The sequence below is a fragment of the Citrus sinensis genome, chromosome 6, assembly GCF_022201045.2.
Source record: "Citrus sinensis cultivar Valencia sweet orange chromosome 6, DVS_A1.0, whole genome shotgun sequence".
In the NCBI taxonomy this organism is placed as follows: Eukaryota; Viridiplantae; Streptophyta; class Magnoliopsida; order Sapindales; family Rutaceae; genus Citrus; species Citrus sinensis.
In genome coordinates this window covers 21,370,928-21,389,001 of record NC_068561.1, presented here as the reverse complement: position 1 = coordinate 21,389,001, position 18,074 = coordinate 21,370,928, and the positions used below count along the sequence as shown (strand labels likewise).

At 35.0% G+C, this 18,074-nt stretch overlaps 1 protein-coding gene across 1 annotated transcript; it reads right to left on the bottom strand.

Moving 5' to 3' along the window:
• Positions 1–15,525: 15,525 nt before the first annotated feature.
• LOC107177479 (probable F-box protein At2g36090) lies at positions 15,526–16,566 on the bottom strand. Its single transcript, XM_015531336.2, has one exon. The coding sequence runs from the start codon at positions 16,564–16,566 to the stop codon at positions 15,526–15,528; it is 1,041 nt and encodes a 346-aa protein (XP_015386822.2).
• Between the last annotated feature and the right edge of the window lie 1,508 nt (positions 16,567–18,074).

Sequence of the window (18,074 nt, the reverse complement as noted above, 5' to 3'; positions counted from 1 at the left end):
ATTAAAATAAAAAATTTAAATAAAAGTAAAGTTCGAAATATATCTTATATTAATATCCATTACAAAAGTCACATACATTAAATTAGTAAGTAACGCAGCATGCAAGGGATATAAACTTCTTTTACAAACTATCATGAACAAATTAATAGTCTAATACAAAATTGTTACAAATAAAATCGAATTTAGATTCGAAATTAACTTTTTCAATGGTGGCGTGGGCACTTTATAAATGTGGATTATTCTCTTTACAACATAATAGTTAAATCGGAGCAAATCAAGAGCAAATATTAAATTAGATTAGATTAGATATTAAAATTGTGATTCGCTGTGGGTAATTATAACATCTAAAAATTAATAAAAAATAAATTTAAGTTTAAAATATTTAAAGAATATTAAAATTAAAAAAATTTTGGGCTAATAGAATCTACTCGGTCTTTTTAATGTCCTAAATAAAAATTTAAGACTTTAATTAGTTAATTAGGCCTAAAAGTTTAATAATATAAATATTTTGATATTTTTGATTTTTACCAATATTTATAATTTTATAATTTAAATTTTATTATTTATTTACTAGTAATTTTAAAAAAATTAAATTAAATTAAAAATTAAAATGGGGAAATGGGTAGGGGATGGGGATTCCACCTCATCCCCGTCCCCTCCCTGAATAAGAAATTAGGTAAAAAAATTTCCCCGTTCCTTCCCCGAATGAGAAATTGGGTATGAAATTATTCTCATACCATTCCCGAATGAAGAAAATCCCCGAGGGTACTCATCCCCGTGAGGATTTTTGCCATCCCTAGTTATTGGACATAATATTGAATAAAATTTATTTATATATTTATAAACATGTATATGCCACTTTTTTAGTTGTGTATATATAATAATTGATAACTAAAATAAATATTTTTATATTATTAATTATATATTTAAAAAAAAAATTGATTCTCGAATCATATTTTAAGAAGTTACTCTTTTCTTTCTTTCATTTTCAAATCTGTTGAAGGATAGGTTAATTTTGTGAGAAATGATTTCTAAAAAAAATTACTAAACACTAAAATTAGTTTTGAACTTTTTAAAATAAGTTTTAAACCTCTTAAAAGCAATTCCAAATGAACCCATAGTGCATCAAAATAAGTTTTAAACATCTTAAAAGCAAATCCCAAATGAACTCTAAGTGCATTACTCTTTATCGATAACAACTTTTATCAATTATATCTACAACAATTCCAATAGTTTAACTAAACTTATTTCAAATATGCTAAATTTACCCTAGTATTTCGACATAAAATTTTCCGCTGTAAACAAACGATAATGGAGGAGCAAATGTTTTCTATGATGTTTAGAAAAAGATATGTAACACAAGAAAAACAAAAATGAATACCGAAAAAGCCAAAAACAATGTATCTAATGTCCTCTGTCGTTTTAGTGGCTTCCTCACCTCGCCCAGGAGTATTTTAATTCTCCTCATCTTCTTATACGCATCGTATCTCCGCCTCCCTTCCTCTTCTCTCCCTTTTACAACTCCCCTTTTACCCATCATTCCCTTGTGTAAAATTGCCAAACTATCCTTCCCATTCAGATGCTTTCCAAACATGTCTTCCAAGTGCAGACTCACCTTGCTCACATGCATCTCCCCAGTGTGAGACGCACTGAACGTCGCCGTAACCCCACATTTCACGTACTCAAGTGACGATCCCTCTTGCCCGGCAGAGAACACCCATGCATAGCGCAGGTGTACTTCTCCTGTTGACAGCCAGCGACGCTCTGCGGCGGTCACCGGCTTGTAGCTTGACATATTCATCGCCCGCCGTCCGATTGGGTCGATAAGAATCCAACTCAACTTTAAACCCTCGCGGATTTCTTGATACATTTCCTCATTGACCGGGTGAGGTATCCCGGTGGGCACCGGGTCTTTCGGCTCGAGTAAGTCAACTCTAAACGGGGAGCTGTCAGTTGTTTCTGTTTCGACAACTTTACTGAAGATATGTCTTTCCTGAAAGTGGATATCAACGGCTGAGATTAATCCTGGCGGACAGTCGAGATTGATCGAAGAGGAAGAGGTTGCCATGTCGGGGTTAGTAAAGGCGTGGGAGAAGAAGGAGCGGGGCCCCTTGGGGAACGATGAGATGACGTGGCGCAGACGTGGATGGTTGGTGGAGGGCCATGTGGAGTTGCAAATATTTGTCCATAGAGTTTCGTTGGAAGTGAGGGAGTAGAGTCGAGAGGAGGCGCAGGAGGCAGAAGCGAGGGCAGTGGGGTCCAAACGTGTTAATATATGAGTTTCGATAATATCAGGATGGACGGCGGAGATTGAGCTGCTGCTGGTGCCGGCCAACGACGGAGGATCCATATCCATTTGATTTGATGCGAGGCTTTGTAAATCTTCTTTTTGTTTGACCTTTTCGATGAGATGATTTTTGGGATTGGAGTTCATAACCTTTAAAAAAGAAAAACGAAAAATTGAAGACGGCTGTATTGCGATATAACACTGCATGTCAAGCGGACCCATATATATATATATGCGGTTGCCCACAGCAGCCTCAGCAATACTAGAACTTACTTTATTGTCTTTTTCTATTTCTTTTTTAAAATAACAGGACTGCCATTATACATTAATCACGTTTTTTGTTTAAATAGTACCTCAAAATTTAGCATATGCTTTTATATATGGTCAAAAATGGCGAGCTTGTTGTTACAATTTTTAATCGTTAAATCTGCTTGTCTCGAACCATGCAGTTGGGGAGTCAACCATGCTAGGATAAACTCAGTTCACGATTGATTGGAAGAAATGAAAAAAAAAAGGGGGGGGAAGGGGGGGGGGGGAGAGCAATAGAGAGAGAAGGGAGGATAGAGAAAATAAGAAAAATGCGTCAATTTTACTATTTAATTTGACATAAAATTTATCTTCTTTTCTTATCTTTTTTTTTTGTTTTAATCATAAGGTATCCTGGGGAGGGTCCCAACTGTGAAAAGCACATTTAAGCCCGTATCATAACCTAAATTAGAAGTTTCCACTTGAACCGGGAGGTACATGTTTTCCCAACAAAGTCACATTTTCTTTTTTTTTTCTCCTATTTTCCTCTTCTCTACTCTCCTTTCATTTCTTCAAATCAATCATGTGATTAATTTTCGGTGATATTAAATTATTTAGATTGTGTGGTTGTCTTATTACGTTTATGTGTGAGATTTAATATATGATTATGCTGATTGTGGGCCAGCTACGTGATCTCCATGAAATCACAACTTATTTTTCTTATATTCTATATGATTCAGAATCTGTTTGTGTGTGTTTGTAGGTATGTATGCTGCGAGAAAAAACCTATCTCGCTATATATATATATGTACAGCTACGATTTGCTTGCGATGTGAGATTTGATCGTGAGTGATTGTGCCACCAAATAGCATTTAAACAAATTAATTAATAAAAAGGCTACTCATACAAGGGAAATGACTATGGAGCAATAACGAACAATTTAATTTAGGGACTTAAATTTTTGAAATGAACTAAAGTGTCACAAGATATATAAATGAATGTTATGATGAGTAGATGACTTTTTCCGAAAATGAGTTTAGCGTTTGGGGTTCATATATTTGCTGCCCTCGTAGATCTGAAAATTACGTTAGTTTTTTTCCCCCTCCTATTTTCGGTTTGTTTTTAAAGTAACAAGATTCTTTTTCTCAATAATATGATTGGGAGCCGGCTAAGTTACGTTAAACGTAACTTACGCCAGGCACAGCAACAGTGACAAGTCCCATCACTAGCACTGTTGATGTATCTGGCGTAAGTTACGTTTAACGTAACTTAGCCAAAGTCATATGATTGCCATGAGTCAGGTATGTTGTATACACATACAAGATACTACGCACAACTCAATATCTTTTGAGTCTTTCCGTCAGATTTTGCTTGAGATCCAGTGATCTGTCTGAACAATCATTTGGCATCTACTTAATAAAATAAAATTTCAATCAGGTGCCTGGTGCAGTGTTCAACCGAGACATTGATCACCTGTCATTGAGATAAGGTTTTCTGAGTTTTAAATGCGTTATACTTGTCGCATGTGCTTCCGTCCGTGGTCAGCAAAAGTTAGCTATTAGTTATGTGTAATTTAGCGCTATATCAACAAATGGCACTCTGGCTTTCGAAATTATTATCATAATCTGCACCTCGTGCTAATAAATTTTGATACCTGATGTCGGTCCTCTTTTTAATAAAATAGTAGCAGTAATAATAATAACAATCACATTCAACATGTAAAAAATTGGGATCGTCGGTGAATTAATTATGATTTCCGACAAGTTTTTTTTTTTAAATAGTTTTTTTTTTAATGTTGATTTCTTCGTTAAAAAAAAAAAAACGAGATCCGAAAATGATATTACTTGGAGAAAATGATTAGATCACGGAGATTTTTCTATTAGATCATTAGTTTGGAACCATACAAATTTGAGCAACTCCCATAAAATATTATGTTCTAAATCTTTTGCCAGCTATAGTTGTTGGACAGATCTACTCGGATAGATCAAAAGTCTTTGAATTTCTGAATGGAAATTTAAGGACACAGAACGTGGGAATTTATTAAGGAAATGAGAAAAAGAGAGCGTGGAAGAGTGGGGGTGTGGGGGGAATCAAATTAGTGAAGGACAGAGTAAAATCCTTACCCCTTAGAAATATGCATAGCCTTAATCAAGACAAAGAAACTACATTTTAGAAAAGCAAAAGAAAGCCAAACAATTAACACTACTGGAACTGGAAGCAAGCTTATGAAAATCTATAAACCCATTTACATGCTGATAGAAGAATTTTCAAACTTTTGCAAGTAGAATCTGCCCCCCACTGAAAAACAGTAATGTGAAGCCATGAATTGGCAAAGCAATCAACATTCGTCTTAGAAGAGCATTGAGATTAAAAGCAATATAGATAAATATTATAACAATATAGCACTACAACAAAACTGAGATTTAGAAGCACCTGCAATGTGCTACTAAAGGTAAAAGGTAATACTTTTCGAAGTGCTTTGTTAGGCCATGTAATTAAAAGTATACTCTTCTATTAGCAATTATGAAATTCCATAACCAATAGACCTTTGGTCCAGTGGGAGAACCCTTGCACTTACAATATTGAGTGCAAGGGTTCGAGCCTCCATAAAAGCATTTATGTGGGTTATTTACAATTCTCCCTCAATTATCAAATAATTGAGTGGGGTCAGTCTATCCCTCACGAAATGTGAGTGGAGTGGACAGCTCTCGAATATTTGAGAGGGTTTAAAGAATATGGGCAGCGCTTCAGAGGAGTACACGCCACGAAGAAGATCTCAATTATAGAATCTGTTTGTAAATATTAATTGTAATACCTGATGTATTATCAATAAAGTCCTGTATAACAGTATTAAAAAAAATTATGAAATTCCATAAATTATATTTTTGTAGCATACCATAAAAGTTACATATGTATTTTTAGTTTCTTTAGGTAGATGTTACTATCTCATAACTCATAGCATTTATAAATTGCTACTAAATAACTTGCCATAGCGTTTATAAAATGCTTCCAAATTCTAAGTCCCAATACAGTAAAAAATGCTATGATCTCTTATAATTTCGAGCATTTTTATGTTGCTTAAAATTAGGTAGTTAGTAGCATTTAGACATTGCTATTATATTTGGTAACAATGTATTAGCACTGTCATCATAATTTTAAAGAAATTGCCAATTAGCTTAGATATTTATATTATTCATCTTGATAATAATACAAAACTTTTTCAAATACAAGCCTATAATCCAAATGAACAAAAAATACCATGTATTAGATCAAATATTGCATCAAGGTAGCAATGTATAAACTTCATAAGTTGAAGATCGAATATCAACTCCAAATAATAATTATGGTTGACTATCAGCAAATATGCTACTTTTAAAATACAAAAAAAAAAAAAAAAACTAAAACTAATGCTTCATCTTCAGAATGTGGCCAAAACTTCTTCACTTGTCGTTATCATCACGACCTGCAATATTATAAATTGAGAAAATAAAAAGATAAGCATGTACTATCATAAAATACATAAATAAAGTGAAACATTTGTGTAAGTATTTAGATGTGTAAGTTTATTGTCATGAGTTTGCATATAAAAATTTTCATCATAATATTTAAATAATAGTAAAATTTTGGTCCTAAGAGCTTTCTTTTCAACTTGTAGCTTTGGACTATTGTAGTAGTAAGAGGGTAACAACTCGAATGTTAGAACTAAACTAGAAAATGAATTAAATAGAAGGCAATTTGTTTTCAAGAACAATTTAAGAAAGAGACTTGCAGTAGTTAACGGTAGATATTCATGGTATTTGATTCAAAATGTATCTCTTTTTTTATGCATCACCAAAATTGTTTTCTCACCTGCAATATTCATTCAATCATTTAGGCAATTCAATTAAGCTATAATCAGATAAAAAGGCTTACCTCAATTTCAATAAGAGTTGGACTATTAGCACCTCTTCATTGATCTTTTAAAACCTCTGTTTTCTTACAATTACGTTTAAAGACAAATATAAAATTATAAATAGAATTAACTCTACTTATTTTTTGTTTCGCTCTTCAATTTTTTTTCCCTTTTTCTATAACCTTGTCAATTTCTTTCACTTGCACAGGTATGATTTTTTTTTTTTTCACAAAATTCCAAATACAATCTGCTAAACTGATATGTTGGTGTCTTCTGCTCGTCATCTTTATCTTCAATCACGAACTCGCCCCATTTTAAACTAGCATTAACCATTAATCTCTGATTCCATGTTATGTTCGCTTTGGTGTTTGCTTCGCTTATATATATAAAAGTTGGAATTGCTTTCAAATCTGCAAATAAATGAATGTATTATTATATGATGCAGCAGAGTACAGCATCTTCCATGACCAAAACCTCCAGTTAATAATATCAAGTAATTACATGTAGCAGAGTATTACATCTGCCATTACCAGAGACTTCAATTAATTACTTGATCAAACCACGAGCCCTCATAATTCTAGGATTCACAACACCGCTCCATCGACTGCAAGATTTTGGAGACTGTGCGTATAAGCAGGGGAGCTAGGGCTTGCAATTTCTGTTCAAGCACTTGACATTGCTTATTAATTAATCACAAACTGAGATTAGAAAGAAAATGGTATTTTTGGCATTAAGTGGGGCATAATTAAAAGAGGGGTACTAAGAGAATTTTGAAGGGGTGCTAATAGTTTAGCTCTTTCAATAAACTGCAGGGATGATCGATATATAAAAACACCTTTGCCCGAGAGCTCCCGAGTTTGATCAAGAAAATAAGCTTTCATATCATTAACATAGAGGTGCCAGAAGGAATATCATATGCACAATCATGTTTAAAAAATTAGTAAAGCACCAAGAGTGTAGCACCCACATTTGTTGTGTTCCAATACAATACTACTTCCCTCTAATCAGCTGAATACCCTGCATAGTACAAAAATAGTCTATCCAACAAAAATTAAGCCAATATTGAAAAAGGTAACACAAGTTGAGGTGGCGTTTGCAGGTCCACCAAACTTTCTCCTTTTTTTTATTAAATCAAGCGACTAGTAAAATTGATATTAAACGGAAACTGTTAATACAACATCAAGCCAAGATACTAAACTTTATCAGCGTGAAGTAGCATGGTGTCTTTGGATGGTGAGGGGTAAATAAAAATAACAATTTTAGGCAAAAAGAATACTATATCTGTATGTATGGAGGCCTTTTCTTAATGTTTTGCTGTGGACAAAAATTTCCAGCTAAATATTTTTTTTCCCTTTGAAAACATTTTCTGGTGCCACAAAATTATTGTTAACTTTGCTGTTTGTTCGATATTATATGTACCACGTATAGATATGCTATTGTATTAGATATTATTGAATATTTGAATGTAACATTGTTTTGTAGCATTTCTAAGTGTTACGATACTAAAAATTAAATGTAGCATTTAGGTACAAATTAATTGTGAAATATAATTAAAAAAATAAATGATACTATTTAATGATTAATTGTAGCGTCTAACTCTTTGAATAAGTAAAATTGACAAATAAATATGTTGTTTAAGAGCACTCTAAGAAAGGGGGAAAAAAAAACGCATAGTTCATAACTCAAGGGAATATGGCCGAATCATGTGATTATTTAGGGTCTGAAAAGACATTTTAGAGACCTCCTTATACGTTTATAAATATAGGTAAGATTTTTTCTTTTTATGAAGAATCGGTTTCAATTTTCACCATTTTAATTTCAGTTAGGAATGTTTCGATACAAAATTTATATACATATCATGTAAACAATATCGAGGACGGAGAAGTTAAACACTTTGCTTAATTTCTTGCGCTGTCCCTTTCTCTCCATTTTCTTCTAGAGTAATAATCCTATTGAAACCCCGTTTCTGTTTTTACGATTTTAACCATCTATAAAGTTACATTAAAAGACAATAAAGATATAATGAAGTACGAAACCTCAGCAGCCTGCACAATTCGTTTTTGATACCTCTCTTCTCTACAGCCTTTCAAAACAATGGAGAAAAAGGCTTAAATAATAAGGAATTGGTTGTATATGTTTATAAATTTGTACTAATATTTGTAAATTGTTCGTTCAAATTTGATGATGAGCTAATCCCAAATATTTCCAAAATACATATGCTTCATTGATGCATGCAATTGGGATTAAAGCAACCTTATAACTTTTCTGTTTCAAACATTCTACAAGAAGAAATTAGTCTTAAAGAGAAATCTCCGCATGATCATGACACAAACTTCATCACTTTTACTTCTTGACGGAGGATTGGGGGTTCCTTATTTTATTAAAGTTTCTCCTCTCCTCCATAGATTGAAAAATACTAATTAGTCTCCAGCATATAAAAATTGTCGTCTGCTTCCTTATAAAACTCCACTCTTTTCGTATGTAATTTCAAGGCTTCGAAGTGGATTATTAAACTCGGTTCTCTACAAACTTTATTTTTTAATAGTAGACAAGGGTATTCAGAGAATTGAATTTGAAGGTAGTGTTTATAAGAGAAAAAGGTAAGTTTTGAAATTATTAGACGGGGGTATGTTTACAGAAGAGGTTGCGAAAGAATTATTCAGGGGTGTGCCGGTAACTCCACTCTTTCTTCTATAAGGTTCCGAAAGGTGGGGAAATTAAATCCGGCCCACGAAAACAAATAAACCCAAGATAAGCAAATATAAAGCAACAAACGACGCCTCTACTAATATCCATTGTCGCGTCCGCAGCTCGCTCGCGAGTTGCATCTTTTCCGTGCTCATTTTCAAATGCGTTTTGTATCTCCGCTTTGCTTCCTCTTCTCTCCCTCTTACAATTACTCTTTTACCCACCATTCCCTTGAGTAAAGTTACCAGACCATCCTTCCCGCTCAATTGCTTTTCACACGTGTCTTCCAAGAGCAACCTCACCTTCCTCACGCGCATCTCCCCACTCTGAGACCCCTTGCACTTGACCATAATCTCACAGTGAACGAACTCATCTTCCCCTGTAGAGAATACACATGCATAACGCATGCGCACTTTTCCTGTCATAAACCTCCAACTTTCCACGGTCACCGGCTTGCAGCTCGATAAATTCATCGCCCGCCGTCCGATTGGGTCGATCAGAATCCAACTCAACCTAAAATACTCGCTGAGTTCACTTCCCTCGCCCTCGTTGAACGGCTGATTTAGCCCGGTTGGCACCGAGTCCTGCGGGTCAAGTAAGTCAATTCTGAACGGGGAGCCCTCGAATGTTTCTGTTTTGACAACTTTACCGAAGATGTGCCTGTCCTGATAGTAAATATCAACGGCTGATAGTAATTCCGATGGAAGGTCGAGATTGGGAGAGGAAGGGGTTGCGTTGTCGGGGTTAGTGATGGAGTCGGAGAAGAAGGAGCGGGCCCCCTTGGGGAAGGACGAGATGACGCGGCGCAGACGTGGAGTGTTGGTGGAGGGCCACGTGGAGTTGCAAATGTTTGTCCAGAGAGTTTCGTAGGAAGTGAGGGAGTAGAGCTGAGAGGAGACGCAGGAGGCGGAGGCAAGGGCAGAAGCGTCTAATCGTGTTAAGACATGAGTTTTCATGATATCAGGGTGGACGGTGAAGATTGAGCTGCTGGCGAGGGCGGTGTCTGCCGGCGACGGACGATCCATACTCAGATGATATGATGGCCTCCGTACAGTGTTTGAGTAGGAAGAGTTTACTTCACCACAAAACACAAGAGGGAGGGCTTACGGCTTGGAGTTAGTTTTTAAAGAAAGTAAACTGTCATTAATCGGCGCCAGTGCGACACGTGTACGCTTTCTAGAAAAGAATACTAGTTAAAATTATAAAGCGCTTGGCTACCGGTCATTAGATGCACTCTATCATAATTATTCTAAGTTCAAGTACATGCATCCAAATGATTGTGGTGGCTGCGCTACCTTGGAGCTGATCCAAGGTGGCTTGCTGCCAATTATAAAATTTGTGGCTTGGGGAAATTGGTGAAGTGTGCGGGTGGTGTGATGTGATAACGCGGTGAAAGTGTGACGTAAAAGGTCAGATGTACAACAGTCAACTTTGAAATCAGACTTTACAGGACCGCATATGTAAGTAAGCGAAATCGAAATCGAGATGTCCAAAATATCATTTTTTTTATTTATGGTCATGCCTAATTTATAATTTTTGGCGGCTTTTAGTGTGGATCACCTAGGCAGTCTATGATATTTCTCTAATAATACTTGAATTAATAATTTTTTTAGTAAAAAAAAGCTTACTTGACTTCTTCTTAAGTAATAATTAATTATCTTATACAAATATATTTGATAGTCTTTATATTAAAGAGTTATAATTAATAATATTTGTCTAACAGTTAAATTATTGTTAATTTTTTTCCAAAAATAATTTAAATTCTTTGTCATTTCAATTTAAATCCTACAACTAACATTTTTATACAAATATATTCAATAACCTTAATGTTAGAGAGTTATAATTAAAATATTTGTATTGCCATTAAATTTTTATTAAATTTTATAAAAAAGTAAAATTTTTATTGTCTTTCAATTTAAAAAAAATAAATATTTAACATTACTAAATTTCTTATGTTCTTATCTAATAAAAATTTGTTAGCTCACTTTTGAAGCAAAAAAAAAAAAAAAGAATAAAGATTCAAATAGAAGTTAAAAAAAAACATCTTGTTGACTATTTTTCTTTTTTACAATTTCTTACTAATTTGCTGATTATTATTAAATTTTAAGATATAATTAAAAATTTTAATTAATTTTGATATTTCTTTATGTTTCTTTTAAGTGTTAAAGTTACTAAACATAAAGAAGTCTCGTAAGAAAAATTTGTCTGGAATTCCCTAAATCCTGTATAGCCACCTTTGTGGGTCCCAAGATATATACTTGACAATGAGATAAATTGTCAATCCCACAATAGACTCACTTCTAGAAGGCTTTGTCTTTGGATCTAAGCTGCTTGTCCGGCGTCAGATTTACTTCTTTTCTTCTTTTTTTCTTTAATACACTAATATTTACCATAATAAATTTATTGTGATTATTCTTCATAATTTTATTATAGTATAGTCTGAATTTCTATTCCTCACATAATATTGGAAAAAAATATTTTATTCTACCCTAAATTACAAATAGATAAATCAAAATCTATCAAGACTATCTTTAATAATTCTACTATAGTATAACCGCCCTAATTTTTATCTTTATATAATTGTAGAGGCATATCTATTCTACCTCAAATTATAGAGAGACAAATTAGTTTCCAATCGTGCATTAGATTCACTTATATATATATATACACACACTAATATTTACAATAAAAAATCTATCTAGATTATCCTTAATAATTTTATTATAATAGAGTCTGAATATTTATCTTCACATAATACTAGAGAGATATGTATTCTATTCTTAATTATAGGAGATAATTTTACCCCTACAATTTTTTTGGGTGGAGAATTGAGTCCCATCCAATCCTGGGATTGGATCGCATGTGTATGGGTTGTGTAGCCCATTGGCCGTCAGTTCTTTGTCTTACATCCAACAACTTCCAAATCTTTTGTCAATTTATGTGCTTTCATATATATAGTCTCCAAAAGTTAGCTGCTTGTCATATTCTTGACCTCTAAGGCTGCAAGTTTTGGAAGCAATTGCGTGACAAACAGCTTAGGCTGATCTTTGGTGACAAACAGCTTTAAGGCTGCACGTCATATCCCTTGCATGATATCAAGATGGACGGTGGAGATATAGCGGGTGTTCGCCAACAACTGAGCAGCCACATGTAAATATAGGATGTAACTGTGATGGCTTCTTAAACAGTGTTTGATTAGGAATGGGCTTACCAAATATTATAATTCTTCTGTTTTTAGGCTTCAATTCTTGCCTTTTTAAAGGATTTTCAGGACCACATGTAATCCATGGGACGATCATGAGAATAAACACACGCAAATTATTGAAATTGACACTTAATTGCTTTATACATGGACATTGGTCCTAACCCATAAGCACATTAATACTCAATTTATGTTAAAATTGCACAGGTGTCTTTCTCTGTCTCTCAAAACGAGAATAAAAAAAATATGTAGTTTCAACAACTGAAATGTAATAAATTAGCAATCAAGTGCCCAGGAGTACATCTCCTGCAACAATCTAGTTAATGACTCGTCTTAGGAATCATCAAGTGATAATGCCATGTAAAGACCCAAAATTTTGTAATGACACCTAAAACAAATCTCAGGACACCGCGTGTCAAGGTATTAGTGTAAGGGCGACATTGTGATTAATAAAGGGACGGGCCTGCAGCCGGCCTATACAAATAAAATAGAAGCCTAAAGCCCATTTTATTCGTTGAATAGAGGAAAACTCTGGAATTCGCGGAAGATTTTCCTAGCAATTAACCCAAACAACAGGTGCGTCAGTGTCTAAAAAAATTTCGTTTTTTAACGATCGTGTATCATGCATTTTTAAATGATTGTGTATCGGTAAAATTTAATTTTTTTTAAATTTTTATTAATTTATCAACCAATCACTTATATATTTTTTTATCTATGAGAAGTCTAGTTAATGAGAGAATCGAAACCAATTACATTTAGTAAATTAAGCTTTAATTTAATTTAATTCGAAGAATTAAAGACTATGTGTGTCAACGTCAAAACGTCACTAACGTGGGGTTTAGTAAGTGAGGAGTAAATACTGTTCGCTATTTTAGAAAGAGTTATTACTTTATTAGTGACTTGTGAAAAAAATTGAAATAGATGAATTACACATCCGAGGCCGGCATTAATGAAGAAAGACTTGTTAGCAACTGACATCACAATAATGATCCACAATATATTTATACGAATATATAACATTAACATTAGGGGTTATTTATATTAAGAGTAATCAATAATTACGACATGAAGTATCCCCGAAGGCGAACTTAATTTTTTTTTTAAAAAAAAAACCTCACTCAGTGTTGAAGTATAAATTTCCATGAATTTGTCGCTGTCGTTATGAAATTTCCCTATAAGTTACTTTTACCACAATATACTTATCAAATCACAACTTTTATCATTTTAATATTTCCATAAAGCAAATGGGTAAATCAATACTCTTACTATTTAATTGTTCATAATTTATGTGTAACGATATTTAAGGATATATATCTTTATGAAAAAAAAAACTTTAGTTTCAAAAAAAACGAATCGAACAAATTGATGTAGGATGAAATTAGAATTTAACTTCAACGTATATATATAATTCTCAATAGATTAGAGTGGTATTTGAAAAATGATCTGAAATTGTATTTCCTTATTTGATTGTGATTTAATTTTTCAAGTTTGAGTTGAGTCTTGGGATGAAAGTGCATTTATTCTATTATAAATGAAGTGGTTATTTGACCTTTTTAATCATCCATTATCTTGTTGTGTTGGCACTGGCAGGAGAGGAACACATAACTGATCTTCTAGCATTGCCTCGACATAGGTCTTTCATACCATCATTTGCACAAAGGCTGGGTGGTTATGGTATCAATTATTTGATTGAAAAGGCTGGACAGCCGTGTTATATTGAAGGGTAAAGGACACAGACACCCCTAACGTTTGAATAAGGGACATAAAACTACCTAATGTTTCAAAAAAGACACTCAGACCCCAATTGACTAACGGAAATCGTTCCGTTAAATCATTAAAAGGTTAAAATCGTAATTACAAATTAAAAACAAGTGAATTGACTAAAAACCCACACACGCATTACACGCACAAACAAACCCCACGCACGCACACACTGATACTGATTTCAGACAAATCTTTTAACACACTCACGGTTTGCCTCGCCGAACGCTGCGGGGCTGCCGGAAGTTGCTGCTCGTGCTACTAGAAGCTGCTGGAACTGCTCGTGCGTGGATCGAGACCGAGTCTAGTTGCCGGATCTACTGTCGATCGACGTTTGGCTGTTGCTTGTGCTGTTGGAACTGCTGAAATCTCGCGTTTGGCTGCTGGAATTGCTCGCGTTTGGCTGCTGCTTGTGCTCGCGTTTAGTTGCTAGTTGTGCTCGCTTTTGGCTGCTGGTTGTGCTCGCGTTTGGCTGCTGGTTGTGCTCGTGTTTGGCTGTTGCTTGTGCTCAGGTTTGGCTGCTGCTTGTGCTCGTGTTTGGTTGCTGGTTGTGCTCGTGTTTGGTTGCTGGTTGTGGAGGGTATAATGGACAATGAACAATTAGTTTTTAATATGCTATAAGGGTATAATGGTAATTGCACTTTAAAATTATAATTTCTGTTAAAACAAACGGTTTCCGTTAGTCAATTGGGGTCTGAGTGTCTTTTTTGAAACATTAAGGAGTTTTATGTCCCTTATTCAAACATTAGAGGTCTCTGTGTCTTTTTCCCTATATTGAATGAACCAAATTCCAAGCCAATAAATTCTGATTGATTTTTGTGCCGACCTTTTAGTAAGTTGTGGTAGGTAGTTAATGAAAAATATATATAAGTAATTAAATCCTAACTATAAACTGTTATTAATAAAAAAAAATTTAATACTCTTGAAGTACTGTTTATTTTTTATTTATTCACTGTCACATATATACTTTAATCAATTATGAAAATATCCATACTCATATGGTAAGCATTGAATGAATAAAGAGCAATGCTCTAAAAATACGAAAAATCTTCTTATTATAAATACATGTGTACATGACAGAAGATTTATTAAAAGATAAGCATAATGGTGGAATTAATGCATAGTTATAGCATGCAAATAGAATCTCTTGGATCAGTAGCTGACAAGAGTGAAAATTGATGACTTCAATTAAGAACAAAATCATGCAAACACAGAAACCCAATTAGTAAACTCGACAACCTGACGATGAGGAGATGAACATGCGTACGTTACTTAATAATTTTCTCTTTGTAATATATACATAATTGTACATATCAGCTGGTTGCAAGACTTTGTACATGTGAAATTAACAAAAGAGACATGACTGAAGATGTTTCCCAGCTACATTTTGCTTTTCCTGCATGCATATGTTGTCTCTAGATCTACATGATCTCCATAAATTACAGAAGTTCATAAAAAGAGAGACATAAATATCCTGGAAACAACTAACCCTAGCGAAGCAAATATCAATGCACCAAAAGCCATATACAACGTATCTATTCTTCCTTGATGTTTCTTCACCTCGCTCAATATCTTTTCCCTCCTCATTTCTCTGTAGTCTTCATTTCTCCTCTTTCCTTCCTCTTCCCTCCCCTTCACGTTCCCCCTTTTACCCGCCATTCCCTTCCGTAAAATTACCAGACTATCCTTCCCGCTCAATTGCTTTCCATACATATCCTCCAACTCCAAGCTCACCTTCGTCACGTGCATCTCCCCGCTCTGGTTCTGAGACCCCTCGCACGTGACTGAGATCCCACATCTCACGCACTCCGTTGTTGATCCCTTCTCCCCTGCATTAAAGACCCATCCATAACGCACGTGCACTTCTCCCGTTGACAACGAGCGACGTTCAACCGTCAAAGGCTTGTAGCTTGATAAATTCATCGCCCGCCGTCCAATTGGATCGATCAGAATCCAACTCAACGTCAAACGCTCGCCGAGTTCACGACTCAAGTCCTCGTTGACCGGCTGACCAACCCCGGTGGGCACCGAGTCTTTTGGGTCAAGTAAGTCAACTCTAAACGGAGAGGTATCGAATGATTCAGTTAAGACAGCTTTGCTTAGTACAGGCTTGTGCTGATAGTAGATATCAACGGCTGAGATTAATCCCGACGGACAGTCGAGATTGACCGGAGAGGAAGAGGCTGCGATGTCCGGGTTAGTGAATGAGTCGGAGAAGAAGGAGCGCGGCCCGTTGGGGAACGAGGAGATGACGTGGCGGAGACGTGGAATATCGGTGGAGGGCCACGTGGAGTTGCAAATGTTTGTCCAGAGAGACTCGTTGGAAGCGATGAGGGAGTGGAGTTGAGAGGAGACACAGGAGGTGGAGGCGAGGGCAGAAGCGTCCAGCCGTGATAAGACATGAGTCTCGATGATGTCAGGATGGATGGTGGAGATTGAACCGCTGCCGCTGCCGGTTGTGTTGGTGGCGGCCAACGACGAAGTGGCCATATCATGCATTTGATTTGATGATGCGGGGTGTTGTAAAATTGCAATTCTTTTTTGTGAAATGTCTTTCGAGATGCGGAGTTTATACAATATATATATATATACACACACACACACGCACGCACACTCTCCGCACAGTGTAGGGCTGTCTTGTCGGGTTTGTATAGGACAATTGGGTTTCTGTTAATTAATCACAAAATTGCCATTCATTTCACGACGTCTTGGACATTGACCTTTTGGTTTTCATGTCCTTGTATCGTCTGATGGTGAGTTTCCATTAATGTGAAATCACAATATACAAAACACTACGTTTCATTTTCCTCTCCCAGCGTATGCAAACAGTAATTAATGATAAAGACGGATTCTAGAATTTTGTTTAGGACGAGCAACTTATCTCATTATTATTATTATTGCTTAAACATATATTTGTTAGTTGTAAGGGAGCATTTGTCAAGTTTTAAATTAAATTGGATTTACGCCAAATTTTAGTATGGAAAATGGAATCAATCATTCGTTCTTTCCAAAGCTAAATTAATCGTGTGTGTGTTTGTGTATGTATGTGTGTATAAATTCTGAGTTTTTAACGGATTTCTAGCACCAGATGGGGTCAGGAGGTATCTTCGCATTGTAAATGTAAAAAAAGTGTAAAAGTATCTGTAACGAAGATCTGATTATTTGTTTTAAGTTCTTCAATAAAATAAATTATTTTAAATATTATTAGTAATCATTTTACAAACTAACACACGCGTGTATTTTAGTAATAAAATAAAATTTATGGATTAAGCTATTTTAACATTAAATTTTGATACAAATATACATCAGTTGATCTCTATACAATTAATCATATAACATTCAATGGTTTTAAAGATTGGAATTTAGACGAGTTGGCGAAGCGAAGACATCCAGAGGCGTGAAAGGATCGCCCTAGCCTCAAAATTTTTGAAACGTTGCTACATCCCAACAAAAAAAAAAGTTTGATTAGCCATCTAAAATATTAGATTTGATTTTATTTAAGAGTGAAGGATATCACAAAAAGGGTCCAGGCGTCGAGCTAGCTACCAACCGTGATTCCGTACCCCCACATTTCGTCTTTTACCGATTTGGTCGTTAGATTTGCAGCGTAGCCATGGAACGGCTGTGAATTAATTTAGACAAATAACGTTGGACGTTGGCTACCGTCACGAGCCGTTCGAGTTAGGTTTTCGAAGAAATTAGAGTTGTATTGGGGAACATCGACGGCAAGGCGATTGCTGTCATTAATCCAAAAATTAAGACAAACATGAATCGATCCTTTTTTGCATTACGGTTGCCAGCTGAGATTATAAGATAAGTATCGATCGAGTCTTGCATCATTCAACTGAGAAGATTGGTCTTGGACGAGCCATATGGAAGGGGATTTTGTGAATATTTCATCATAAGTGTGGAGAATCAAATGCGGATGAGTCAACAACTAAATTGAATCTGAGATACACTTTTCCAAAGAATTGATGTGAATAATAATTTTGTGTAAA

Excerpts from the sequence above, each read along its gene's own strand:
- LOC107177479 (XM_015531336.2), bottom strand. The coding sequence starts at position 16,566 with ATGGCCACTTCGTCGTTGGCCGCCACCAACACAACCGGCAGCGGCAGC.